The sequence below is a fragment of the Labrus bergylta genome, chromosome 15 (genome assembly GCF_963930695.1).
Source record: "Labrus bergylta chromosome 15, fLabBer1.1, whole genome shotgun sequence".
Classification (NCBI taxonomy): domain Eukaryota; kingdom Metazoa; phylum Chordata; class Actinopteri; order Labriformes; family Labridae; genus Labrus; species Labrus bergylta.
This window is the reverse complement of record NC_089209.1, coordinates 27,034,966-27,058,588: the sequence shown is the minus strand read 5'-3', so window position 1 is coordinate 27,058,588 and position 23,623 is coordinate 27,034,966. Positions and strand designations below refer to the sequence as shown.

At 40.7% G+C, this 23,623-nt stretch overlaps 1 protein-coding gene across 1 annotated transcript in view; it reads left to right on the top strand.

Annotated features, from left to right (window-relative positions):
* opn5 (opsin 5) overlaps window positions 1–21,701 on the top strand; it is a 75,611-nt gene extending 53,910 nt beyond the window's left edge. The window contains exons 4-7 of the mRNA XM_065964147.1: window positions 10,286–10,456; window positions 12,000–12,334; window positions 12,457–12,701; window positions 15,413–21,701. Of these exons, the coding sequence (XP_065820219.1) occupies window positions 10,286–10,456; window positions 12,000–12,334; window positions 12,457–12,701; window positions 15,413–15,479 (818 nt within the window). The 3' untranslated portion in view covers window positions 15,480–21,701. The remainder of the gene's footprint in view (window positions 1–10,285; window positions 10,457–11,999; window positions 12,335–12,456; window positions 12,702–15,412) is intronic.
* The last annotated feature ends 1,922 nt before the right edge of the window (window positions 21,702–23,623 follow it).

The following is a 23,623-nucleotide window of genomic DNA, read 5'->3' as shown; positions in this document are numbered from 1 at the left end:
CTGGTTGCTTGGCAACAGTCAAATTCCACACTAGCCATTTTTTACAGAAGAAATTAACATGTTTACAGCCTGGTTCAAAAAAACAAAAACCGTAAAGTCTGGTGTATAAGACTGACTTTCTTTTTCATCTTAGAAGTTGTCTGCGTCTTATTCACCTGTGCAACAAATACATCAGTATAAAATGCAGACACATGCACGCTGTCATTACCATGGGTGCAGTAGCCACCATCACTGCGCGCGACCTGGTGTGATTAAAAATACATCCCCATTCATTGTGTATTGATAGCTGTTTGCACGCTATGCTGGGAAAGACAGCGAGAGTGACCAGTCTGGCTGCACAACTTTTTCACGTCTTAAAAACATGCTGCAAACTCAGAGAGGGTGCACATTACCCATGCACAAGATAAATAACAAACACACTGATTTTAAGATAGATAACAGCTGCATATTACAGCCGAGAGAATTACTCCCATGATTCCCCGCCAGCCTCGACGTCATCTTGTGTTATTGTTTTGATTGAGAGCCCCCTGGTGGTGATGTTTACATATATGTTTTAGGGACTATAAAGGGCTCACTCACTAGGTAATCCGTACCATGCCTAAGAGCGCTTCACCCCTAAAGTCCAATTTGTTTCACTAGTGTAAGTGCTCCGATCCATGGTCAAGCACGGTACACTTCCTTGCCCACACTTTGAAGAGGTGTGCTTCAGCACGGTACAGTTAATGCTCGAGCATTAGCACAGGGACACAACGAGGACAGCCTATATCGAGAAATCTTTAGTGTCCCAAACCTCTCATGAGTAACAATAATCACCTTTTTTTTTTAAATATTAGAGACAAAGGGCTGTAATCAAAGTGTTCCTGAAGGAAGCCTTTTCTCAAACCTGAACATCTTGGACAGAGTACTAGATAAATCTCCCTTTGGGGATAATAAAGTATATCTTATTTTATTATCTTAATATCATCAGAGCACTGTACACTAGACTTTATTTTTGTTTAAATCCTTCAAAGAGAAACAGTTTATTACAATTACTTTAATACTTCTACACATTTTTATTTTATAAACCTAATTACATGATATTTGAGACATTATGAAACTCCATTCATGTGATTACATTTTGTCCTTGCATAATACCTGCTGTCATCCCCGGAGCTGTAATCCTCACTAATCCACCCTTTAAGCATTCTGTGAGGCTGACAAGGACACAGCATCTTGATCCTCACCACAGAAATAATGAATGAAACAGAAGTCCTTTCTTAGCTATTCCTAAGCTGGCTGGTATATCTTAAATCATTTTTTCAGCTCATTGGTCATTTTAAAATCGCCCTGCGAGGGTGAAAGATGGGGCAGAGAATAACCCCCCCATGTCCGGAAGTTTACTTAACAAGCAAGACCAGACACCAGACAAGGATCAACAAAGGTCAAATACATTAACATTATGAATATTCTCCATTATTGAAAGTGTTTCTGGACCTGTGAGAACTAAAAATGACGAGGTCATTCAGCTGACTGATTCAATGTGTGTCCATCTAACACTCTGCTCTGGAGCAATCGCTCTCTACTTCCTGGATACTCATGGTTTTAAACCAGTTTTATTTTTTTAACTAAGTCAATTGTTATTTAATTGGAGGCCCTGAAAGAAAAGGTAACCAGCCTGGGTTGCACTTCTAGTGGCAAGACACTTTTGTGAGAGAACAAAAGAACAGACTTCTCGTCATCCTGACATCACAGATTGTGTTAACTTGATTTGAATATTACTGCCTTTTAACGGACATTACTGCCCAGAACACTGACAGTGGGTGCATCTGGATTGCAAAGTGCCTACACAATCTTTCAGAAGTCAGTCTCTACTATCTGTGCTGTATACTTTTAGTATCTTCTGTTCACTAGGCGATCACAGTAGACAGATATTTATTCATACTTCTGATTCATTCAGTGTGGAAGGGGCGTCATTTGAAAGGTGCATCCATCCTCGTTTTTTTTTTAAATTTTTTTTTTTTAGCTTTATTCAAGAAGAGTAATACACATACACAGTCAGGTAAATAAAAAACAATATCACAATGTAAATAAAGTAAAAGGCAGATTAAATAACTAAATAACATACAGTAGCCTACATAAAGAAAAGTACAAATGAAAGACAGTAATATACAGAATATAAAGTAAAATAATCGAATAAAGACGCATTTAAATAGTGAAATCATTATTTAAATAGAGGGGGAAAGGTTTTATAATAATGCAGACATTTGTTATATTTTCTGTTGTTAATTAAAAGTAGCGATTTCAGTCGGGACTTTAACTCTAGATTAAAAATGGATTTTATTAATCCATGCTCGTTTGTTTTGATTTGGAGGCGCTCATGAAGTGGCAATTACGTTTAATTTTGCACAGCATTGTGGGTGGTAAAATAAAATTAATTTTCTGAAAGGATGTATCCGATCCATACTGCATAAAACCCAGACGTTAGTATCCATGCTGAAATGTCTACTGAAAATGTCTACTGAATGACCACGAGGGTTCAGACTACTGAAAAGTAAGCGCGCCATAATGAACTGTGTCTGTTCAGAAAGGACCAGAGACTGCAGACAGTGATCTTGATACTCGTTAGCTAACATTAACTAGCAGGTGTTAGCTATTTAGCACTCACTTGTGCTTTGGTGAGGAAGAATTTCTTGCCCTTCACTTCCCAAACAGCATCAATAAATATAAATAAACATCACAGAATCTTTCTTTCTCTGTCTTGCTGCTGCAATGCCCGAATTTCCCCTCTGGGGATCAATAAAGTATTATCTTATCCTATTATCCTATCTTAGAATAGAAGTTCTTGCTGTTTTTAGGGATATATATGTAGAATGTCCTGTGTGCTGTATGAGAGTCACAAGTGTCCCAAACTTTCATTTTATCTTCATATCTCATATCTGTTTTTCTGTGGTTGTTAGGTGATGTAAACGTGCATCTAATTGAAGAGAACATGTACTAGCTCCTGTTGTTGCACAGAGTGTTCAAAGATGGACGCCACCTTCCTGAACTCTTTTTGCCCTCCCAGCCTCGGGCTGCTCACGTGACTGGAAGCTATGAAGAAATCCACTGGACCAACTTTTCTGACAATTACGACTAATGTCTGGAAACAGACGGTCCTTGTTTCAGTGACATTTACCGGGCATATTGATGATTTTCATTTCCTGGAGCAGTCATTCCGGCCGCTCCTGCACATGCGTCATGGTATTCCCTCAGACTCCGGCATGTCTTCATAAGTTTGACTCAAATTAAAGGCTATAAACCATCAATCTGAAACATTCATCAGCTTTATAAAGGTTATAAGAATACATTCTGTACAGGAAAGGGCAAAGAGGTGTGTGATCAACTTAGTCATTATTTTATTTGTATGAACAGGGGCGATTCTAGGGTCTGTTAGCAAAGGTTCATTGGGGGCCCCTTCCCATGAATTTTCCTCTTTCTTTTTCCACCCCCAGACGGATAACTCCTCTTCATTTTCCTTCATTGACAAATTTTGCTTTTCAAAGGAATAATGCTGTAACACTTAGCATTGGGAGTGAGTGCTGTCAGACGGGGCCCCCATAGGCAGATTTTGGCCTGTTGTTGCAAAATTTGCACAATTTGAGGCAATGCTGATGGTTTTCAAAGTTTGTCCGCCGTTGGGGCCCCCCTACTGGTCTGGGGCCCCAAGCAGTTGCCTGCCTTGCCTGTTGACAAGCAGCGCCTCTGTGTATGAATCACTCTTCAGTTAACAGGCTGTTAGCCACACCTTTACACAGCCTTAGATTTATCAGAAAACCGAGAGAAAAGGGCGATATATCTCCCGTAACGTCATGTTTTTGATTTGCTGAAAGCCAACATGGAAGAGTTTTCTAAACCCTTTTGCCATGTCCAGGATGCTTTTGGATAATATCTAAGTTACTGGGGCTAGGTTTGTCTGAAATCGGTCTCACCACCAATTTCCACATATTCTGTGCGGCGCGGTCTGGCGCATTCCACCAGCACCACTACACTCTGCTCCGTTTCAAATAGTTAGTCTATTTTCAACAGAGTGCGCTGCAGGCATGAGTCAAGCTGGATAGAATATAACAACCTGGAGAGGAAGTCAGATAAGGAAACTGGTCAATTTTAAAATAAAACACAATATACAGATTCACGATCGTATATTCCATCACTTCATCAACATGACGTCAAAACAGAATGAACAACAAATCGTCCTCAGAAATACAAAGCAACATGTTGTTCTCTTTATTCCTGCATGATCCTGTAGTTCTAATGTGATGTGTGTACAGATGATCTATGGCTGCGTTCGCTCATGTTCTAGAAATGGATCCAGTCTGGAACAAAACTGTGGTGCGGTGGGGATTTGGGGTTAGAAGCTGGACTAAATCAAGCCAGTGACACAGAGAGAGAGTGACATCATCAATGAATCAATCATTGTTTGTATCGCCCCAATTCATAACAAGTGTTATCTCGAGGGGCGGTAGAAGACTTTACTAATGGTAAGAAAAATAGGATAGGGGAGATGTGATAATATGCAGGATGGATTTCTCCTTTGATATCTCTCGTTCCTGTTGTCCACGCTTCCTCACCGCTGAGGTCGAAGTCGGAGCAGGCCGTGCATGAATGAGGACGACAGAGGTTGTGGGGACGACTCAGTCTGGGGAGAAAAATCACCGGCGATCTGATAATGTTTCATTTAGTAACACATCATACTTTGTAAAGTGACTTTATACCTGCCCCAGATAACAAGTCTGAAGAGTGAGGACCACGTGCCCTTGAATATGAATCCTTCATTAGTGACAGGTGAACTTTCCTGTCCTGCTCCTCACCTGAGAGCTTATGAATAACATAATATAAATGTTAAGGAACAAAGATCCACTTCATGTATCATGAATACATGAATGCTCAGCTTCCTGAAGTCAAGGACAGGGCGGGATAATGGTGTTGTAGTTTTATCTGTCTAGACTTAATTCATAAAAGGAAAAGGTTCATTGAGCGTTCACAACCGTTGTTGTCAGTCCGGTGTTATTGGCTATAAGCAATATATTAATGTTGTTCTGAGGAAATATGTCCCCTCTTGTTGTTTCACATTGTTTACTTAATGGATATGTCAGATACCAGTCATCGTGCCTTTTTAGCTCCTCAGTCAAGTTTCTGATTGATGGATTTTTGGCAGCAGGTAAAAGACCCAACATGAACCCATCATGAGCACTAAGCAACAATTAGCAAAGCTACAGCGGCAAGAAAAAACATCCTTTGTTTGCATAAAAGGTGATTGTGCCCTTACTTTGAAATCTGTCAAAAACTTTGAAAGTTTGAAAGTTTGTCCTATATACTACATACTGCGTTCAACAGTGGTATATATTATGACTGCCAGTCGCTGGTCATTCTGCAGTAAACCTGGTTCAGCTAAGCTGCTCCGGTCTTGGAATGAGGACGTAAACAACAGCCCAGCTGACGACAAACACTAGGACTGTGTAGCGTCCACTGACAGTCTGAAGAAATCTGACAAGATTAGATTTTCATGATTTAGAGAATCAACACAGATAAGTGGTGCTATCTTTGTGTGGTTTGGTCTGAGTGTGATTATTTACCCTGTTACGATGGATGTTGCTGTCTGACCTGCAGGCGCTTTGCATTGTGGGAAACAGTACTCGAGGGAGACTGGTCTGACGCATACTGAACACATCTGAATCTCTGGCTCTTTCCAAGAAGCCACAATTCAGTATGCAGTGAGTACTTTCCAGTAGACTGAACCCTCATGGTCATTCAGTGGGCATTGTTTGGGTCCACCTCAGTAGAGGGTTTTGTGAAGTATAGTTTGGATGCATCCTTTCAGGAAATTAGTTGAATTTAAACACCCTCAATGCTGTGAGAAACGAAATGTAAAACGTTTCTTTGCAATAGCCTCCAAATCAAAACATACCAGGATGAAATAATTTTAAAAAACGAGGATGGATGTGGCTGGTTCGGGTATCGCGTCTCAAAAATGTTGTTAAACTGTTTAAAGTTTTGTATTATTTACTGAGCCATCGTGCAAATCACATCTGAGTTAGAGTGTGAATAACATGAGGCAGGCTAACGACGCTTCTTCCACACTGAATGAGTCAGACGAAGTAGGAACAGATATCGGCCTACTGAACAGTAGGATGTCTACTGTCAGATTTTGTAGGCACTTTGCAATTTGGAAGCACCCAGTATATTTGTTTACATGCATACATACATTTTAGCCAAATCAGTACTTCTAGTATAGTAGGCGGTTTAGAAACCATCCAGAGCATGGTGACATCTGTATTAGTCCCGGAGCCAGGTCCCTCCCTCAGGATGTTTTCTGCTACCTTTTTTTCACTTTGATTTTTAGTTAGCCCATACCTTAGGCCATCATGCGTTGATAACGACTGGCACTTTTTTCGAACATTAGCGATTGTGAAGGTTCTTTAGTAGGCACATAAATTAAATCTATCATCCCAAAAAAGGGCATAATCTGACCCCTTTAAAGGTGGGAGTGGCGGAAGCATTTATTAAAGGAACAATATGTAACACTGACATCTAGTGTTTTGAATGAAAACATTGTAGAGAGCTGTCTCCATGTGGTGGACACTGATGCTTCAGTGTTTAGCCAGCTCTCCATTTTTCCAAAATCATCTCCAATATTGATCCTAGTTTAAGCACTTTTCTGCTCGTGGAGCTTATTAGAAACTTGCCCGCTTCCATCGCTGCAACACCTGTTGGTTTGACCTGATAATGTTACGACCAGTGAGTTTCGGACCCAGATGCAGGACACATAAACAGAGGGGTTGATTGGTAATGAGGTTTATTGTGGCAAATGGAGATGAAGATGGGTTGAAGATTCCGGAAGTTAGCAGAGTGAAGGGGACGAAGACTGACCAGACCAGAGTAGGGGTGTGAGTGTGGCTGAGCAGTTCTGAGTCCAGAGAGCAGGTTGAGGCAGATGGCTGAGCAGGAAGGCAGGTGGGTGAATGGTGATCCTGAAGCAAAGGAAAAACAGGGTGAGACTCAAAAAGCCAAAACAAGCACACAAGATTAATTTCAAAGGTTTTTTCAAAATCTTAATTTAGCCTGAGCCGTAGTCTACCGCAGTAGTTGAAACAACGATCTGGCGATGAGTGGATGGAGAGCCGGGGTATATATACTGCTGAGTTGATGAGGAGATGGAGAGCTGGTGTGCAGGTGAGAGCAGGTAAAAGGAATGAACCTCAATCAGGAGGGAGCCAGAATGAGAGAGCCATGACAGATAACTGCTCTCATATCTGGCAAACCGAGGGGCGTCCAAAACGGCCTTAAAAGCGTCTACCTTCTCTGATCCAAACAAATCCAGAGCATTCAGGACCAGAATCCAAAGTTAGGAGGACATACTGGCTGCTGCATTGTTGTCAGAGAAGCTTCAACATAGCATGTTTCATTAATGTCTGACCTTATTTTAAGGTCACTTTATCATTTCAGTCTCTACACATCTTACAGATTTGACCTTCAAGTTCAGCTTTCCTCTTGTTTTGAGGAAAACAAAGTTGAAGAGACAAGTTCAAATCCTAGATTTTAAATATTAATTCCACTTAAACGTATAATAGAGGAAGTCACTATTACCAGGCTTTACAAGCCAAAGGGAAAACAAAATAAAGCCTGGTTTGTCTGAAAGCTTCTTTGGTGTTTTTTCGGTGACTCAGAATGTGTAAACACTATTAAGCCTCTGACCATGTGAGCAGCCGGGTGGATTTGTGTGTACATGCCCTTCTGGCTTTTCCATGATTCCAAGAAAACATTTAGCTCATCCGGTCTTGAAGAATCTTGCCTTTAGAAATGTTGATGTTTATCTCTTTATATCACTTTGGCTCGGCCTGTTAAATGTGAGCCCACATCGGAACCTCACAACAATAAAAAGGATTCACTGTGCAGTAAACTAGTGATGATTTAGTTTCTCTTCATTATCTGTGAAACGTTGAAGAATAAGTAAGTAAGTGAGTCATATACAATCTGTTTGTTTGCTTTCAGCAGGATTTCTTCAACAGCTCTGGGTTAATATCACCAATAAGCAGTCCTTTTCAGTCAGTTTTCTTTATGTTGTTCTGTTCTGAGGCCCTCGTCACAAGTTGTCACGTGTTCCTGTCTTATATTCTGGGAGACAGACACGCTGCGAATAGAGAAAGCGGCTTTTGTCATCGACACTACACGACACTCACACCAGGTTTTTCTGCAAACTGCGTCTTATTTCATTTGAAGGAGAGAAAACCTCATCACAACAGACTGTGGGTCAATATTAACCTTCACTGTCTGTCTTTCCTTTGTCAACTATTTCAAGTGAATGAAATCGTAAACAAATAAATATAAGGCTTTTTTAAAAACTTATATTGTAAGTCTGTAAAGTTCTCCATTGTGCAGCAGAGTATTCTTCCATAAACAATGACACGTCCCTGCAGAAAACTGAAAATATTGAAAGTCATTTTATTGCACTGCATTGTGTCAGTTTTGTTTGATATAGTCGTCACCTGAATATAAATCATTCATGTGAAGAGACAATCAATTACTCCACGTTTAAAGGAAGAATGTGTGACTTTTTGATCCAGTAGTAGCACCATTGAGCACCAGCATGAAACCAAAACAAACTGCTGTTTGGCCACGCCTCCTCCATCCTGAAGCCACCGCTCTCCTTCAGTGTCACACCTCCAACCCCCCTCCACTCGGAACACACCATAATTAAACACCATTAAGGGTAAGCGGCGGACAAATTTTTTCTTGGCTGGAGCAATCACCTGTGGCTGCATTGTTGTGTTAGCATGCTAATGTTAGCGCTCTTTAGTTAGCTCGTAGCTTCACGTTGCATGTAAGTTGACACAGAATGAGCGTGATCTAAAAACTCTGACGTAACATTGAAATAAACAGTGAGTATGTTCTTCTTCATTTCTCAAGTCCTTGACCTCTGACAACAACACAGCCAGTGAGACTCAAGCTTCTCACTCATTGTAGACAGTCATGACTCAGAGACACATTTACACAGGATAGACTCAATTTCTGATTTATTTATGTGTCAAAGTCCCTCATTCTTCCTTTAACTTGAAATATGGCTGAGTGAAATCTTTTCAAAAACAATAACTACAGAAATGTTTTTATTAAAATAATAATGAAAGAAGTTATTTCAGGGAAGAAAATTGATGAGGAGGAAAACAGATGATGTCAGCTGTGTGATGAGACACGACTGTAGAAAGTCTCATTTGATGACGGGTTGGAGCATGACTTGAGGATTTCCTCCGCTTGCAAGGGAATAGACCTCTTATTGTTCAACTGCAAATCTAGCGTTTAACATTTGCAATGTAACTGATTCTACATGTAAACATGTTGACTGAGAGAGGGTGTGTTTAAAGTTTGTACATGCAGAGTCAAAAGTGTCCATTTGGTGCTTTGTTGCTTGGAAACAGGGTTACCATTTCTAGCTAAACCTGAAAGCCAAGTGAATGATCATGGATGTTCTTGTGCCGCAGATATGAAGTCAGCCCGATTAAAAGAAAGACACAGTGATATTAATATTCTTATTTAACTGGCTTCTTTTACATTGACAAACCATGTTGGCCAGCACTTTGCTTAAAACGTCTGCGACGACAGCTCTGTGTGTGTGTGTGTGTGCATGCACTTTTGTGCTCCTCAAGCTGTGAATGGATGCAAAAAAAATAGTAGGATTTTGTGTTTGCACGCTGTAAGAAGCCTTCAAAGGAGTAATGATGGCAGAACTTTGTTATGGCCAACGCAGTCAGGAAATGGCTTGTGTGTCTCCTGCTTGTAAATAAGTAAAGGCAACAGGCGACAAGTTTTTGTTTTTGTTTTTGTTTTGTTTTTTTTGGGGGGGGGGGCTGTCAAGGTTGTTGGACAAGAAAAATTAAGCTGAGCATGAATCTTAGAGGAGGCATATTGTATAATGTTGGCACAGAAGGCGGCTGAGTGCAATGAGATTGAGACTAGAGCGCAGGAAATCTGTGCAAGCAACATAATACTGAGCGAGAGCAGCAGATCTAATCTTTTAAAGATTGTGATTTGGAACCTCTGATTTCAAATGATTTTGTCCCTGATGTTTGTCATTACTTCAATGGACACATTTTGTATAAAGTTGTATCAAACTTATTGTCCTAAAATGTGTTTTTTTTCTGTTCTCCTGTTCCCTCTTTCTTCAACTCACTCTTTAACCTTCCAATTCATTGTCCATGTCATTTGATCTCTCATCCTCCTCCTCTTCTTCATCGCTTCTCTTTCCTTTGCTTTTTTTTTTTTTTTATCTTTGCAGTGACAGGAAAGCCCTTTTTCGTCGTGTCTAGTTTCTCCCACCGCTGGTTGTTTGGCTGGGAGGGTTGTCGTTTCTACGGTTGGGCAGGTTTCTTCTTTGGCTGTGGGAGCCTCATCACCATGACTGTGGTCAGTCTGGACCGATACCTCAAGATCTGCCATCTCAGCTACGGTATGTTAGAACAGTCTCTCCTGAACATATGAGCCAACTATCAATCTTATTATAACATGAAATGTACTAGGATAAGAAAAAAAGCCCAGATAACTTTTATATTTATTGGAGGACAGATATGTGTAGTGATTTTTCTCTTAGATAATTTCATAAAGTTCTACTTTTGGCTTGTAATGAGACAAGACCCTATTCTTGTGTTATGATCTGCTCTGATAAATATGAGAAGACTAACAGTGCACACAGAGAGGGACTTCTCACTAAGGCAGTATTAACTCAGCACAATGCAGGAGATGGGACGCTTCAAAGACTCATCAGTTAAATTATAATAGTCCGACATGGTTAGTTTCTCACACCTTCATTTAACATCTGTGTTGCTCCCTTTATACATTGTTTCACCACATCTGGCAATACAGAAACACAACCACATCAACTTGGTGTGAGTGCATCTTCTAAGTCATCTCAGTCTACTTGATGACATGTGATCTCTTGCTTCCTAAGGACCTTAAGGGTGCCCTAAAGTACCCGTGTGAGCCTTACCCATATCAACCACAATGCTTTAGTACTTGATTAAACTGTGTATCAGAACACGGCTAAAAACAAACAGGACATTCATGCAGAAAACAGTCACTCCCCAATGAAGCCCTCTGTTGATGGTTTTTCCTCTTATTCATCTTCTTTAAGGGCTTACTCACACATAGGCCCAGTTGCCCTGTACTGTGGTGAAGCACGACCCCCTGCCCCCACTGGCCTGCACTCACACTGCTCCAGGACTGACCAGTAGTTTAGTCCACTGTAGTTTACAAGACTGTGTGGAAAAACTGGAAGAAGAGAAGTTAAATAAAGAGTCAGCTGGAGCCTGGCCTATCTCAGAACAAAACTACCTGTAGGTTGTACCTGGCTCTTAAAAGGAATGAGGGCTGGCACTCAACATGGTTTGATTCATAATACACCCAAAACGCACCAAGTTTAAACAAGCGACTCTTTGCACCCTGCACTTCACTTAGCATCCAGATCGTGTGCCACTGAACTGGCATAATGTTCACTACGCACCATGCACTGTGCAAGACTGTGCACTAAAATCATTAAAATAAGAAAATTCAGATGTGTTCTGCACTGGCAGACTCAAAAAAAAAAAGAAAAAAAAAAGAAGGGTGGTTGAGTCCGTGTACAAACATTGGTCATCAGTCATTTTAGTCAGATACAGCGAAAACACCACACAGGGGTTTCTTGATAATGGAAGTTTTGGGCCGATTATACTTCATTTCCACGTTGTGTTCCCCTGCATGTGCTCTTGAATGAGCGACTGAGCTGGAGCCCACCTCTTCCATCAGTGCCAGGGCCGAAGAAGTGCACTCACACTGGTCATACGACCTGGACTTTTGGGGGTCAAATGTGCTTTTGCACGGTACGGATGGCCTAGTGTGAGTGAACCTGTTGAAGTCCCCCTGATGAAGCAAACACTATGTTTAAGAGATCATCCATGTGAACTATTGTGTTGTGAAACCAGAATAATACCATTGTTTATTATTTCTCACAATTTTAGGATCATGGCTAAAACGGCATCACGCCTTCCTGTGCCTGGCCTTTGTGTGGGCGTATGCAGCCTTCTGGGCCACCATGCCCCTGGTCGGTTGGGGGAACTATGCGCCGGAACCCTTTGGGACCTCCTGCACGTTGGACTGGTGGCTCGCACAGGCCTCCGTGTCAGGCCAGACCTTTGTCATGGCCATCCTGTTCTTCTGCCTCGTCCTCCCGACAGTGATCATCGTCTTCTCATACGTCATGATCATCTTCAAGGTCAAGTCGTCAGCAAAGGAGATTTCAAACTTTGACGCTCGCATCAGGAACAGCCACGAGCTTGAGATCAAACTCACAAAGGTGGGTAAGAGATGGGAGGGAAGGCTTGGGAGAGCAATTGAGCAGGGGGGGGCAAAACGACCGATATTTCAGAACTGGAGAGCAAACTATAATCTGGATTTTTGTTTTGTATCATCTCCCAGGTGGCAATGCTGATCTGTGCAGGCTTCTTGATAGCCTGGATCCCATATGCAGTGGTGTCAGTGGTGTCGGCGTTCGGTGAGCCAGACTCAGTGCCCATTTCTTTGTCTGTCATTCCCACACTGCTGGCCAAGTCCTCAGCCATGTACAACCCTATCATCTACCAGGTCGTGGACATGAAAAACTCCTGCGCAAAATCCTCCTGTTTTCAGGCCCTGAAGAAACGCAGGCACTTTAGAAAGTCAAGGTAACATACAGCTTGTTTTTTTAGAATGTTGTCCTGGTGAAACTGCTGATGAGGCTCGGTGAAAGTTTCAATGAGTTTGTGCTGATTGGACTGTTTCATTCATGTTTCATAAACACCAGGAGCTTAGCTAAAGGCTAACTTGAAACATTTAAAACTTTTAATTTAGCCAGAAAGAGATTGTCAGTTCACCGTTGTCAACCCCTCCTTCCACTCAACAATCTGCAGTCCAGCTCCGGTCTGATACCCCCAACATCATCCCCTCATCCTCAATCCCCCTCATCCTTGACATCTATCAGACGACTACACACACACACCTACCCATCCACAGACACCTATTCATACCCCCTCCCCCCCCCCTCATTCTTACCAGCCACCCTCTTGAAGGCCTTCAAATAAGGAGAGATTATTCCTTCCTTTCCTTCTTTTTTGTTTTTTTCTGTTTTGGTCTTTTTATAATGTTTCTGTTCATTTGTTGAATTACTGCTCAACTCTCTGCACTGTCCTCCCTCTATATGTTTTGCAAATTTTCACCTTTTTCACAAACATTTATTGAGGTGTGGGCATATTCAGGCTAATATGTCTGAATATGCTAATTTCAGTCACGGCTCCTCCTATAATGTTTTATATTGTGTAAAACAAGATTCACAGGTAATGCCACAGTTTGCTTTAAAATTCCTTGATTTCAATGTTTCTCTCTGAATAATTATGAATTAAGAATGTTTAAGCCTTAAAACGTTTTTGTTTGTAATAAAAGAGCCACCATTTTGGAACATGATGGCCGACTGATGACCCAATTCATTCTTATGTATGTAATGTTTTATTTTGCACTTAGGTACAGTAAGATCCAAAGTTACCCCAGTACAGGTACAGTACAGGTACTGGTGCCAGCTCTTCGTCAGAGGGTCCCGGTACTAATCCTTTGCCGGTCATGGCCAAATGGTAACTGTTTAAGGCGGTGGTGAGGAGACACGCCTAGCTTCTAACCGCCTTCATCCAGACGCCTACCCTGCTTCCTCTGATACAGCATCTGATCAATCAAAAGATTGAGTCCAAACATGATGGCTTCATTACTGTAAAAATGTACATATCAGACGCAGTGGACTGAGTCCAAAAATGTGCTAATCTGACAGCTCGGCAGCCGCCTACATCGCCCTCTGCCAACAAATGAAAAATGGCACCCAATCATTGTGTACTGCAAGCGTGGATACGAAGCAGCACAGAGCAGGCTGGTGGGACATCTTTTCTCCCTCAGTGAGGTCATAATCATGCTGTTCTGATCTGTTCAGTAAATAAACCTTCTGGAGTGCTGTTTTGATTGAAAAGACTCCTGAAAAGCAGAGGAGGAAAACTCTGTGACACTATGCAAACTGTTAGCATGCTATGGGACCATACATACAAACTAACTAGTGCAGGACTCTAAACTCTTTGCCTTCAGGCCAGTTAGAAGCCTTTGATAGATTACAGCTGTCCCAAACTCTTTTCCCTCCAAATTCACATTAAAGACACTTTATGTTCATGAGCTCTGGTCTTGTGTTTCCTGTTTTATTGTGTCTCCTCTACCCTCCCCACAATACACAAACCGTCCTTAAGCTATTCATATTCTGAGAAAAATACAATTAATCGTTTAACCGAGGGCAGTCGTAAATGTTGCTCAGTTGGAAATGCTGCCTCTCGTGTTGCCATGGCAATTTTCCAGTTTCACTCTGTTTGACGATAAGAGAAGAAATGTGTCCAACTGGTTTTAAGGATTAAATCAATCTAAACACTTTAATAATTAAAGAGAGAAACATTGAAATCAAGGAATTTTAGAGGAAACTGTGTCACCCCCTCTGCTCAGAACTTGTGGATCTTGTTTTACACGATATATAAAACATTATAGGAGGAGGACTTTTTTTCTGTCTTATGTCTTTGTTATTTTCTCCAAAGTACAGTTGTCATTTCCTTGCAGCCCTCATGTTGTGTAAATAGCAAATTAACCACCTTCGCCCCAAAGGATGTGTTAGGGCTCATAGTGAGGTTGATATCATTTAAATGTGTCAGTCAGTTTTTGCCTCAGAATAAGGGGGCGGCTGCTTGTAGAGTCGGTCCTCTCTCAACAGCAAGGACGAGGGTTCGATCCCCAGCGCATGCAGCAACATGTCTGATGTGTCAGCCTCTACCATCAGTGTGTGAATGTGTCGGTGTGACTAGAAAAGAAATATATAAGCTCAAGTTCACTTTCCAAACTCTTTTAATAGATAGAAAGATACTTTATTGATTGATCAAATTATATTCAAATGTTCAAATGTAAGAATTCAAACATTTTTGGGTGGCTGTGGCTCAGTTGGTAGAGTCGGTCGTCTTAACTGGAAGGTCCAGGGTTCGATCCCCAGATCCTGCCACAACATGTCCGATGTGTCCTTGGGCAAGACACTTCTCCCCAAGTTGCTCCTGCTGTGTATGAATGGATTAGTTACTTCTGATGGACTCTTTACACAGCAGCCTCTACCATCAGTGTGTGAATGTGTAGGTGTGAAGAGGACTATTGAAACAGTACAATGAGTGATTTCAAGAGCAACTAATCTCATGTCACTGTGTGTGTGTGTGTGTGTGTGTGTGTGTGTGTGTGTGTGTGTGTGTGTGTGTGTGTGTGTGTGTGTGTAAATATTTGATGATCTTTGTGTGTTTTCTGCTCATCTCATTAATGACCTGCTGTGTCTCTGTCCATGCAGGTTCTACACTATCTCTGGATCCTTGAAGGACTCTCCAGCAGCCATAGAAACTCATATTGAGTTGTGACACTTTAGACTGGCTGACCCCCCCTGTTCCTCCTTCTGGACAGTTGGCCTTGTTTCCTTGCCCTCTTCACTTCCCTAACCACATGCTGCCTGTCACCACCTACAGCATCATTAACCTTTCATTCTCATTGCCAGTGGTTCTGCAGTAATGCTGCTTTGTTTTCCCCACCCACGCTGGATCTCTGTGTGCTTCCTCCCTGGAAACACATCTTTCCCAAGACAGTGTTCCTCAATCTGTGGGCGTTGCATTGTCCTAGCAGTGGTTAAAACATACATAAGTGATGTGTTGTGTGAGCTTCTTGATATCATGTATTCATTATTTTGTACACCCCTGTCTTTCAATATTATACAAAGCACAAAACATGTAACCGACTAGCTATAAGCACAGTGAAGTTTTCATCACACACCCCCGTTACTCAGGTTTTGAAAAGTTGAGTCGTTTCCAACCAAAGTCTGGTCAAGTTGTATAAATATGAATCTTGATAACACTGAAATGGCTCCAGAAGTGTCAAATATTGAATTTATTTTACACTATGTTTCTAGAAAACTGAACTGCAAAATATAATGTAAAGAAGAAAAAAAAACAAGCTGATGTTGAATCAGGATGGAGTAGAAGTGAGCTCAGAGTTGTATTTTTGTTATTTGTACAGGATGTTGTCTTTTGTACTCCTCAACTGTAAACTGTACATACATTTTCAAAAGGCAATGAAGCACATCAGCAAATGTTCTCTGCACACACAGGTAGACATTATGTGGTGACTGATGTCAAGACTAAGGCCCCGTGTCCATCTAGTGTTTTTCTCTTTTTTTCATTTGTTTTCAATGAGTAGAGAGCGGCCGCCTGGAAAAAGAAAGCAGCGCCCAGCATCTTTTCTATCAAGCGCTTCCAAGCCCTTTGGCTGCTCCGAGCGCTAAAGTTAAAAAAAATTGATCTACTGGCTGGAAGGGAGTGGCATTGATTACCTGCTGACACACAGGGACTCTCTTGAGAGGTCAGAAAGTTGACCTTTGAAGGGTCAGCTGGAACGAAGATGTTGAGGCCTGAAGTTAGAAGAAAGAAGAAGCTTGTAGCATCACTGCTGGCAAACAAGAATGAAGGTCTAACACTTGTCAAGGTCCCAGGTGGAAGTCCTTTGTTATATGAAGTGGTTCAGATTAACCTGTGTTAATTCTTGTCTGAAGAATTGTTGGTGTGTGATTATCATCGCTGGGAAACCTGAGCACGCAAAGCACTTATGTTGAGTGTGATTCACAAAGTATAAAAGCGCTGACACTTGTCTTGCTCGGTGTGGAAAGAAGCTGTCTTTACCTTTACTCTGCATGAGGCAGCGCTGGCATGCTGATGCTGCACTATTTTAAATTTAAAAAAGGTAGGCCAGGAGGGAAGGGAAACTTTGTCAAGGTTATACTGAGGCCAGACTGGATGTGATTTGAGTCCAACAGAAGTTGTGTCCTGGTCAGAGAACAGTTTGCTAGTGACATCTCTCTAAATTCTGCAGCGTAATTACCATCTAGTCTCAACAGAAGGTCATTTTTTCACACTTTCTACAAATGAAATACACCAACAACTTAATACAGATCTGCAGCTTTTAATGTAAAAATCTCAAAAACATACATTTCCAATAAGTGTTGTTGAAGTTGCCCTTCTACCAACATAATGGTAATTTCCTGCACATATAATAACTATAACAATTGGAAGGCTTTCTTTGAAACAATGCAAACAAAACATATCTCTGAGTTTAAAACAGACGACTGAAAATGTAAGACTTGCAAAAGATTTATGACTGACATGAAGTCAACTTGAATTGAAGTCAGTGAACGCAGGACAGAATGCGTCTCCCTCTATCCCGCGTTCAAAGCCCAACACATGTCTGGTTCTGCTCAAGGTTTCTGCCTCTTGAAAGGACATTTTTCTCGCCGCTGTAACTTCGCTAAATGTTGATAGTGGCGTACTCATGATGTAGATAATAAAACAAAGAGTACCATCTAGACTGCCTTTTTGTAAAGTGTCTTGAGAAAACATTTGTGATGAGTTAGCACTATTGAAATGAAGATGGATTGATTTCCCCTTCTAACATTCCCCACAGCCCTCCCAACATTGGAGCAAAAAGTACAGAGTAGAAAAAAGACTATCAGCCCCTTTAACAGAGGACTCGCTCTGCCCAATGTTGTGATATGTTCTGATGAGCTGACTCCAACCCATTGGTAGGTGTTAGTACCTAAACAAACAATAACCACAAAGATAATTTAAATATTACACATGTGGAAAGTTTTTACAATTTTAAAAGCTGGAGATTTTCACACAAACGTAACAAACGTAACCGTCTGTAGATTTGCAGGAAATCATGATGACATTTTTAGGAAACTGCTTTTATGTTGTTGCATTTGATAACATTGTGTTGAACTATCACATTAAAAGCTGCAGATCTGTATTAGCTTTTTAGTTTGTTATGTTAGTAATGGCAGGTTTTGGCTTCTTTTTGCAATGAGGTAAAGACCAAACAGCCCAGACCTCCAGAGGTGCTTGCTCGGCAGCACAGTTAGGGGCATTGAGCCCTCTGAATGTGCTTTGTGAATCGGGCCGTGTCTGATCCATTTATTTGCACGGTTTAGTGAGCCAGAAGCATCACAATCATTTTGTGAATCAGGCTGTGCTATTAACTCATCTCTCAAACATTATCATCGGCTCTGCAAACATGAAATGGGAACTTTTTCCAAGTTTCTGCTCCCTCCAGTGTACATGGCTCAGTTAGGAAGAAAACATCATGCTTATTATCAATGTGGAGATGGTTTGGGTTAAAGCACCAGAATGCTTCTTCAGACATTTTTCTTTTTACTGAAACTGACAATCAAACATCCAATCAGACATTCTTAAACTCCTTTAACTCTGAGTCATCACACATCAGATGAACGCTTTATGTTCTAGCACAAACTTACCTTTGAATTTGGAACACTCCCAATGAAAAGGGTCTGGTGGTTTGAAAGCTTCCATGATGACAAAAAGATGAGACATTTTAAAATCACCAAAAATATTTAATGCAGGGTCCTTTTTTTTATATCTCCAAGACATAGTTTATGAATTTACACAATCAATGACCTTAATATGTCACATTTTTAACAATTGTAGTCACCAAACATGAATGTTAAAGTGGTTATTTTTCACGAGAGGTTTGATAATAAAATGCACTAAATGTTTAGCGGCTGCATTCTGGCTTCAACATTTTATTGAGTTATAGAGGTTTGGGAGGATCCCCTTTAGTTTTCTCATTCACTCACATTTAAAGATAATGTATCAAATCTAACACACTACATTTCTTTGACCTTTAATCGTACCTCAAATAATATATTATGTCAAAGCAATCCATATAGAAAGAGTGAAAAACAGTCCTTTTTGTATTTTTAAAGGTCAAATCAGTAAGATGTGTAGTGAGTGAAATGATAAAGTGACCTTACTATATGATCATTAATGAAACATGCTATGTTGAAGTACTGTCTTCTCTGACAACAATGCAGCAGCCAGTTTGTCCTCCTTCTAACTTTAGATTCTGCTCCTGAATGCTCTGGATTTGTTTGGACCAGAGAAGGTAGGTGGTTTTAAGGCACCCCCACACGACCGTTTTGGACGCCCCTCGGTTTGTCAGATATGAGAGCAGTTATCAGGTCAACAGGTGTTGCAGTGATGGAAGCGGTCAAGAGAAGTGGTTCAGATAGAAGTGATTGTACCCGACCTAAAAAGCCTCTGCATGTTTCTAATAAGCTCCATGAGCAGAAACGTGCTCAAACTAGGATCAATGTTGGAGATGCTTTTGAAAAATGGAGAGAGGTTAGAACACAGAAAGGTTTACAGACCCATGCAGAGCTGGATAAACACTGACAACCTATATGCATTAACTATATGGAGGAGGGGGGGAGACAGCTCTCTATAATGTTTTAAATCAGGACTGCAGTACCCAACTAAACACTAGGTGTCAGAGTTAAATATTACTCCTTTAACATATTCAGAATCGTAACTTATAGAAAGTTGACTGGTTTTTGTTTTGAATTATATATTTGGTGAACATGTTTCAAATGAACTGTCTTTTTAAACACCTGTTGCTCAGCTGTGATTTTTGAGCATACAAACACTAGTTGCATTTTGTTGGTTAAGTAGCGAGGTGATGCTATCTTGGCTACTGGAAAGTGTCAACTGCATGCTGAGTCTTTTGTGAACATGCCACGCTGAGACCTCTTGTTTAGGCCAACAAGTGTTTGGACATGACATGCCATGAACACCTGGCTGCTCTGTAACTAACCCAATGATGTAAGACTCTTTGTGGATTCTCCAACTCCTCAGTGCCACTTCGGGTCTAAATTTATCTTAAGTTGTGACTCTGTAACTTTGAACATGATTCAGTTACTTTGCTTTAAATGCAAAAATAAAAATCCAGCTGAAGAGATTTATAGCAATTTTTACAAAATATGCAAAACCTAGTCTAGTTCTTGCTCTGCAGAAGTGAAATACTCTTTGTCAATGTTTGTTACAAAAGAGCAACATTGTGTTTTCTGTTGTCATCAATATACTCCTATCTGTATTTCATAATGAAGAATTATTTGTGTACATTTCAATTACAAACATGTCAGAACCGTTGGAAAGATTTCTGTTTGGTGATGACAGTTGGCCTGTTCTTCTCAAACTGAGGCAAGTTCAGCTCGACGAACACAGGTGTCATTCAATGCAATGCAAGCCATGCAAAGTTCAATACTTAAACATACATTATAATGTGGAGGATCTGGATTCTTTTTCACATATGAACTCATTCTGGCCCTGTATGGTATAAATGTTATGAGTGAAGTCAAAAAGTAAAGAGCTCAAATGTCACATACATTGCAGGATTAGTGAGGTAGTAGCCCTGCGGCCCCTGAAGCAGTCTGCCCGGTCAGCCACCCAGCCTTTGTTTTCAGCATTTTCTGCACAGAAAAGTTACACTAAATGTAAACACTTTACGCCAATATTAAAAGAAGAATGTGCGACTTTTTGATCCAGTAGATGTCGCCTTTGAGCACCAGCATTAAACCAAAACAAACTGCTGTTTGGCCACACCTCCGCTATTCTGAAGCCTCCGCTCTCCTACAGAGACACGCCTCCAACGCCACTCCACTCATAGGGGCTATGAGCAGCGGACAATCACCTGTGATTGCATTGTTGTGTTAGCATGCTAATGTTAGCGATCTTTAGTTAGCTCGTAGCTTTACATTGTATTTAAATTTACACAGACTGACCGTGATCTAAAGACACTTATGTGACATTCAGGGGAGGAGCTGGCCGCCCCGTCCATGTAAACACGGCTCTGACAACAACACAGCCAGCGGGACTCGAGCTTCTCACTCATTGTAGACAGTCATGACTCAGAGACACAATAACACAAGATATATTGGATTTCTGCTGTATTTATGTGTCAAATTTTGCACTTTCTTCCTTTAAATCGGTTGTGTCTGAAACATCTCAAATGTCTTCTTCATCCAAATTCCTTGTTAATAAAAGTGCATTTGCTGATTTATCAAATATTCCTTTCAGAATATGATCATGTTTATTCTTCACTATTTTGGTTGGTAAAATGATGTCATGTGATTTCAGTCATGTATGCTTGAGGAAACTGCAGTTCAGTGTTGCAGTCGGTGCACTATAGTGTGTAGGTCGAGTCAGGACTGATACAACACCAAGGTTTATGCACAAAGAAGAGGACTTTAACAACGGCTGTGGTGCGTGTGCTCTCAGTCCACAAGTTAATGTTCCAAAATGCTTCATGAGTAATCATAATTAAGGATAAAAGCCTTAAACTTTACAGAAAAATATCAATGAAATCCTGAACCGAAGGTGAGGCGCTGTGAGGAAAAACACGATGATGTCGTTGTTCGGCATCAAGTTGAATCTCAGGTATTGGTCGTTGGTTGTTTTCGTTCAGTTTCTAGTCTGTCAGTTGAGCAGATTCATTTGGTTGTTTGTACCAAGACTGTGTTGCACATAAATGGCGTTTTCTGAATTTATAATGTAATTCACGACTGTTTCTGATTTCTGTTTACACTTTTATGGAGTGCTGTTTATTCTTCTGACTTTGTGTATTCCTTCTCTGATGTTTGTCCATCACTCCAGTATACAATATTCATCTACAGCACCATGTGTTTCATTAATGTTTTGATAAGTCTGCCACAATCCAATAACCCGTTGACATCAGAATAAACTCTTTGAATGTTTCGCTGGATTTGCTTTTTCTTTACTCAAAGTACAATTGTTATTATAGAATGATTTCCCCCTGTACGTTGGTCATGCATTGATTTTAACTAAGGGTTGTTGAGGTTGCATTTCAGTCCAATTTAGAAAATGATCTCACATCTTTCTTTCTATCTGTCTCTTATCTCTCTCGTCATACAGCCATTGAGTTCATTTGCAGGAAAACTCCTCATTTAAGTTCCATAGCTTTAATAATGAACAGCATGCTGTAAACTGATCAGATGACAGAGAACTTGATAAGCACATTTCTCCTTTTGGGTATTTATGGTAATGTATCCTTTCTTAACCACATTTCCCAGGTTATATTGTTGAGAGGCGTTCTTTATCCAACACCTGAAAGCTGTCCAGCATGATGGGAGACATTGCTCATACCAAACTGAACAAACCCGACATAAAACATCTGTCCATTTCTGTCAAACTAAAGAGCATGGCACCACTGTTGTAGTCAAGACCACTCCAACAGAGACCAAGACATACCCGAGAGCAATATGGTCCGAGCTCAAGACAAGACCAAGACATCTAGGGACTGCGACAGAGTCAAGACCAAGACTAAGGCAGGTCGAGACTGAACCAAGACCCAAGACCAAGACCAAGACCAAGACCAAGACTAAGACCAAGATCAAGACCATAAATAACAATAAAAAAAAATCATCCTCATGTGTGCAGCATGTGGTTCACGCTGCAGTAACACCGGGAAAGTAATTCCTGTGGAAAAATAGCATTTCAGTGGTGGCCAATCTTGACCAGTCTTGATTTAAAATCTGGAGTCTGCCAGTCTGAGGACGAGACAAGACAGAGTAAAAATAATAAAAGACGAGACCTTCAAAAAGTATTATCGAGATCGGTCTTGAGACCAGGACTGATTTCGAGTACTTCAATACGACATGGCATGAATAAAGTATTTTTACCTGACCAAAACCAGTGGCAACTGGCCAATAGAGGGCGCTAGAGTGACCAACCACTCCCCACAAAGACAATAACAGACAATCACTGAATACAATTAGTTTTCAATCGGCATATAGTCTAAAACAGGGGTTCCCAAACTTTTTGGGCTTGTGTACCCCCTTTCAGAATTTCTTTCAGCAAAGTACCCCCTTATCCCACCAAAGACATTTTTCAGGAAATAATTTGGGAAAAGAACATTACTTAACAAATGTATGTGGTCTTCATAAAACTGTTGGCTTATGTCATCCCGCAAAAGACAAACAGTGTTTCAGGAGGAACAGAATACGTGAAGGTAAATCCCATAAAAATGTATTAGTGGTGGGCGATATGGAAAAAAATATCATATCACAATCACAATTTTATCACAATTTTTTTCCATACTGATCTTAAAGAAACATTTGCAAGTTACCAACCAGTTTAACCAAACTTATTTCCCTGTATAATGTTTTTAATTGCACAAATACTGTGCTTAAATTTAGTCTATTTAAAATTGTCTTTGTTGTGGGGGCTGGACATCTTCCCAGGACATTTTTAACACCAGAAATGTCTTTCCCTGCATTCTGATAAATTTGTATGTACAATTGTAGGCTTTTATGCACCACTTTAAATTAATGATTTAGTATTGTGTGCTCTTTTGTGTCTTTAAATCTATGTTAGGGTTCATCAGGTACCTTTTTATACAGTGATGCATTCATTTAAAAACATGTACACTTCAAACATAATCCAAAATGTGATTATTCTGTGACACATGCTCAAAGTAAGTTTTACTGACGGAGGGAGCTGGACATCGTTGATTGACGGACAGACAGTCACCATGGTTACTGACTCTCACCTGCCTGCTGCACACTGAACAAGATGAGAAAAAGCTGCTGACTGACATCACTTCAAGCAGCATGCATAGATACTAATATATGGAAATAAATGTTTGTAGG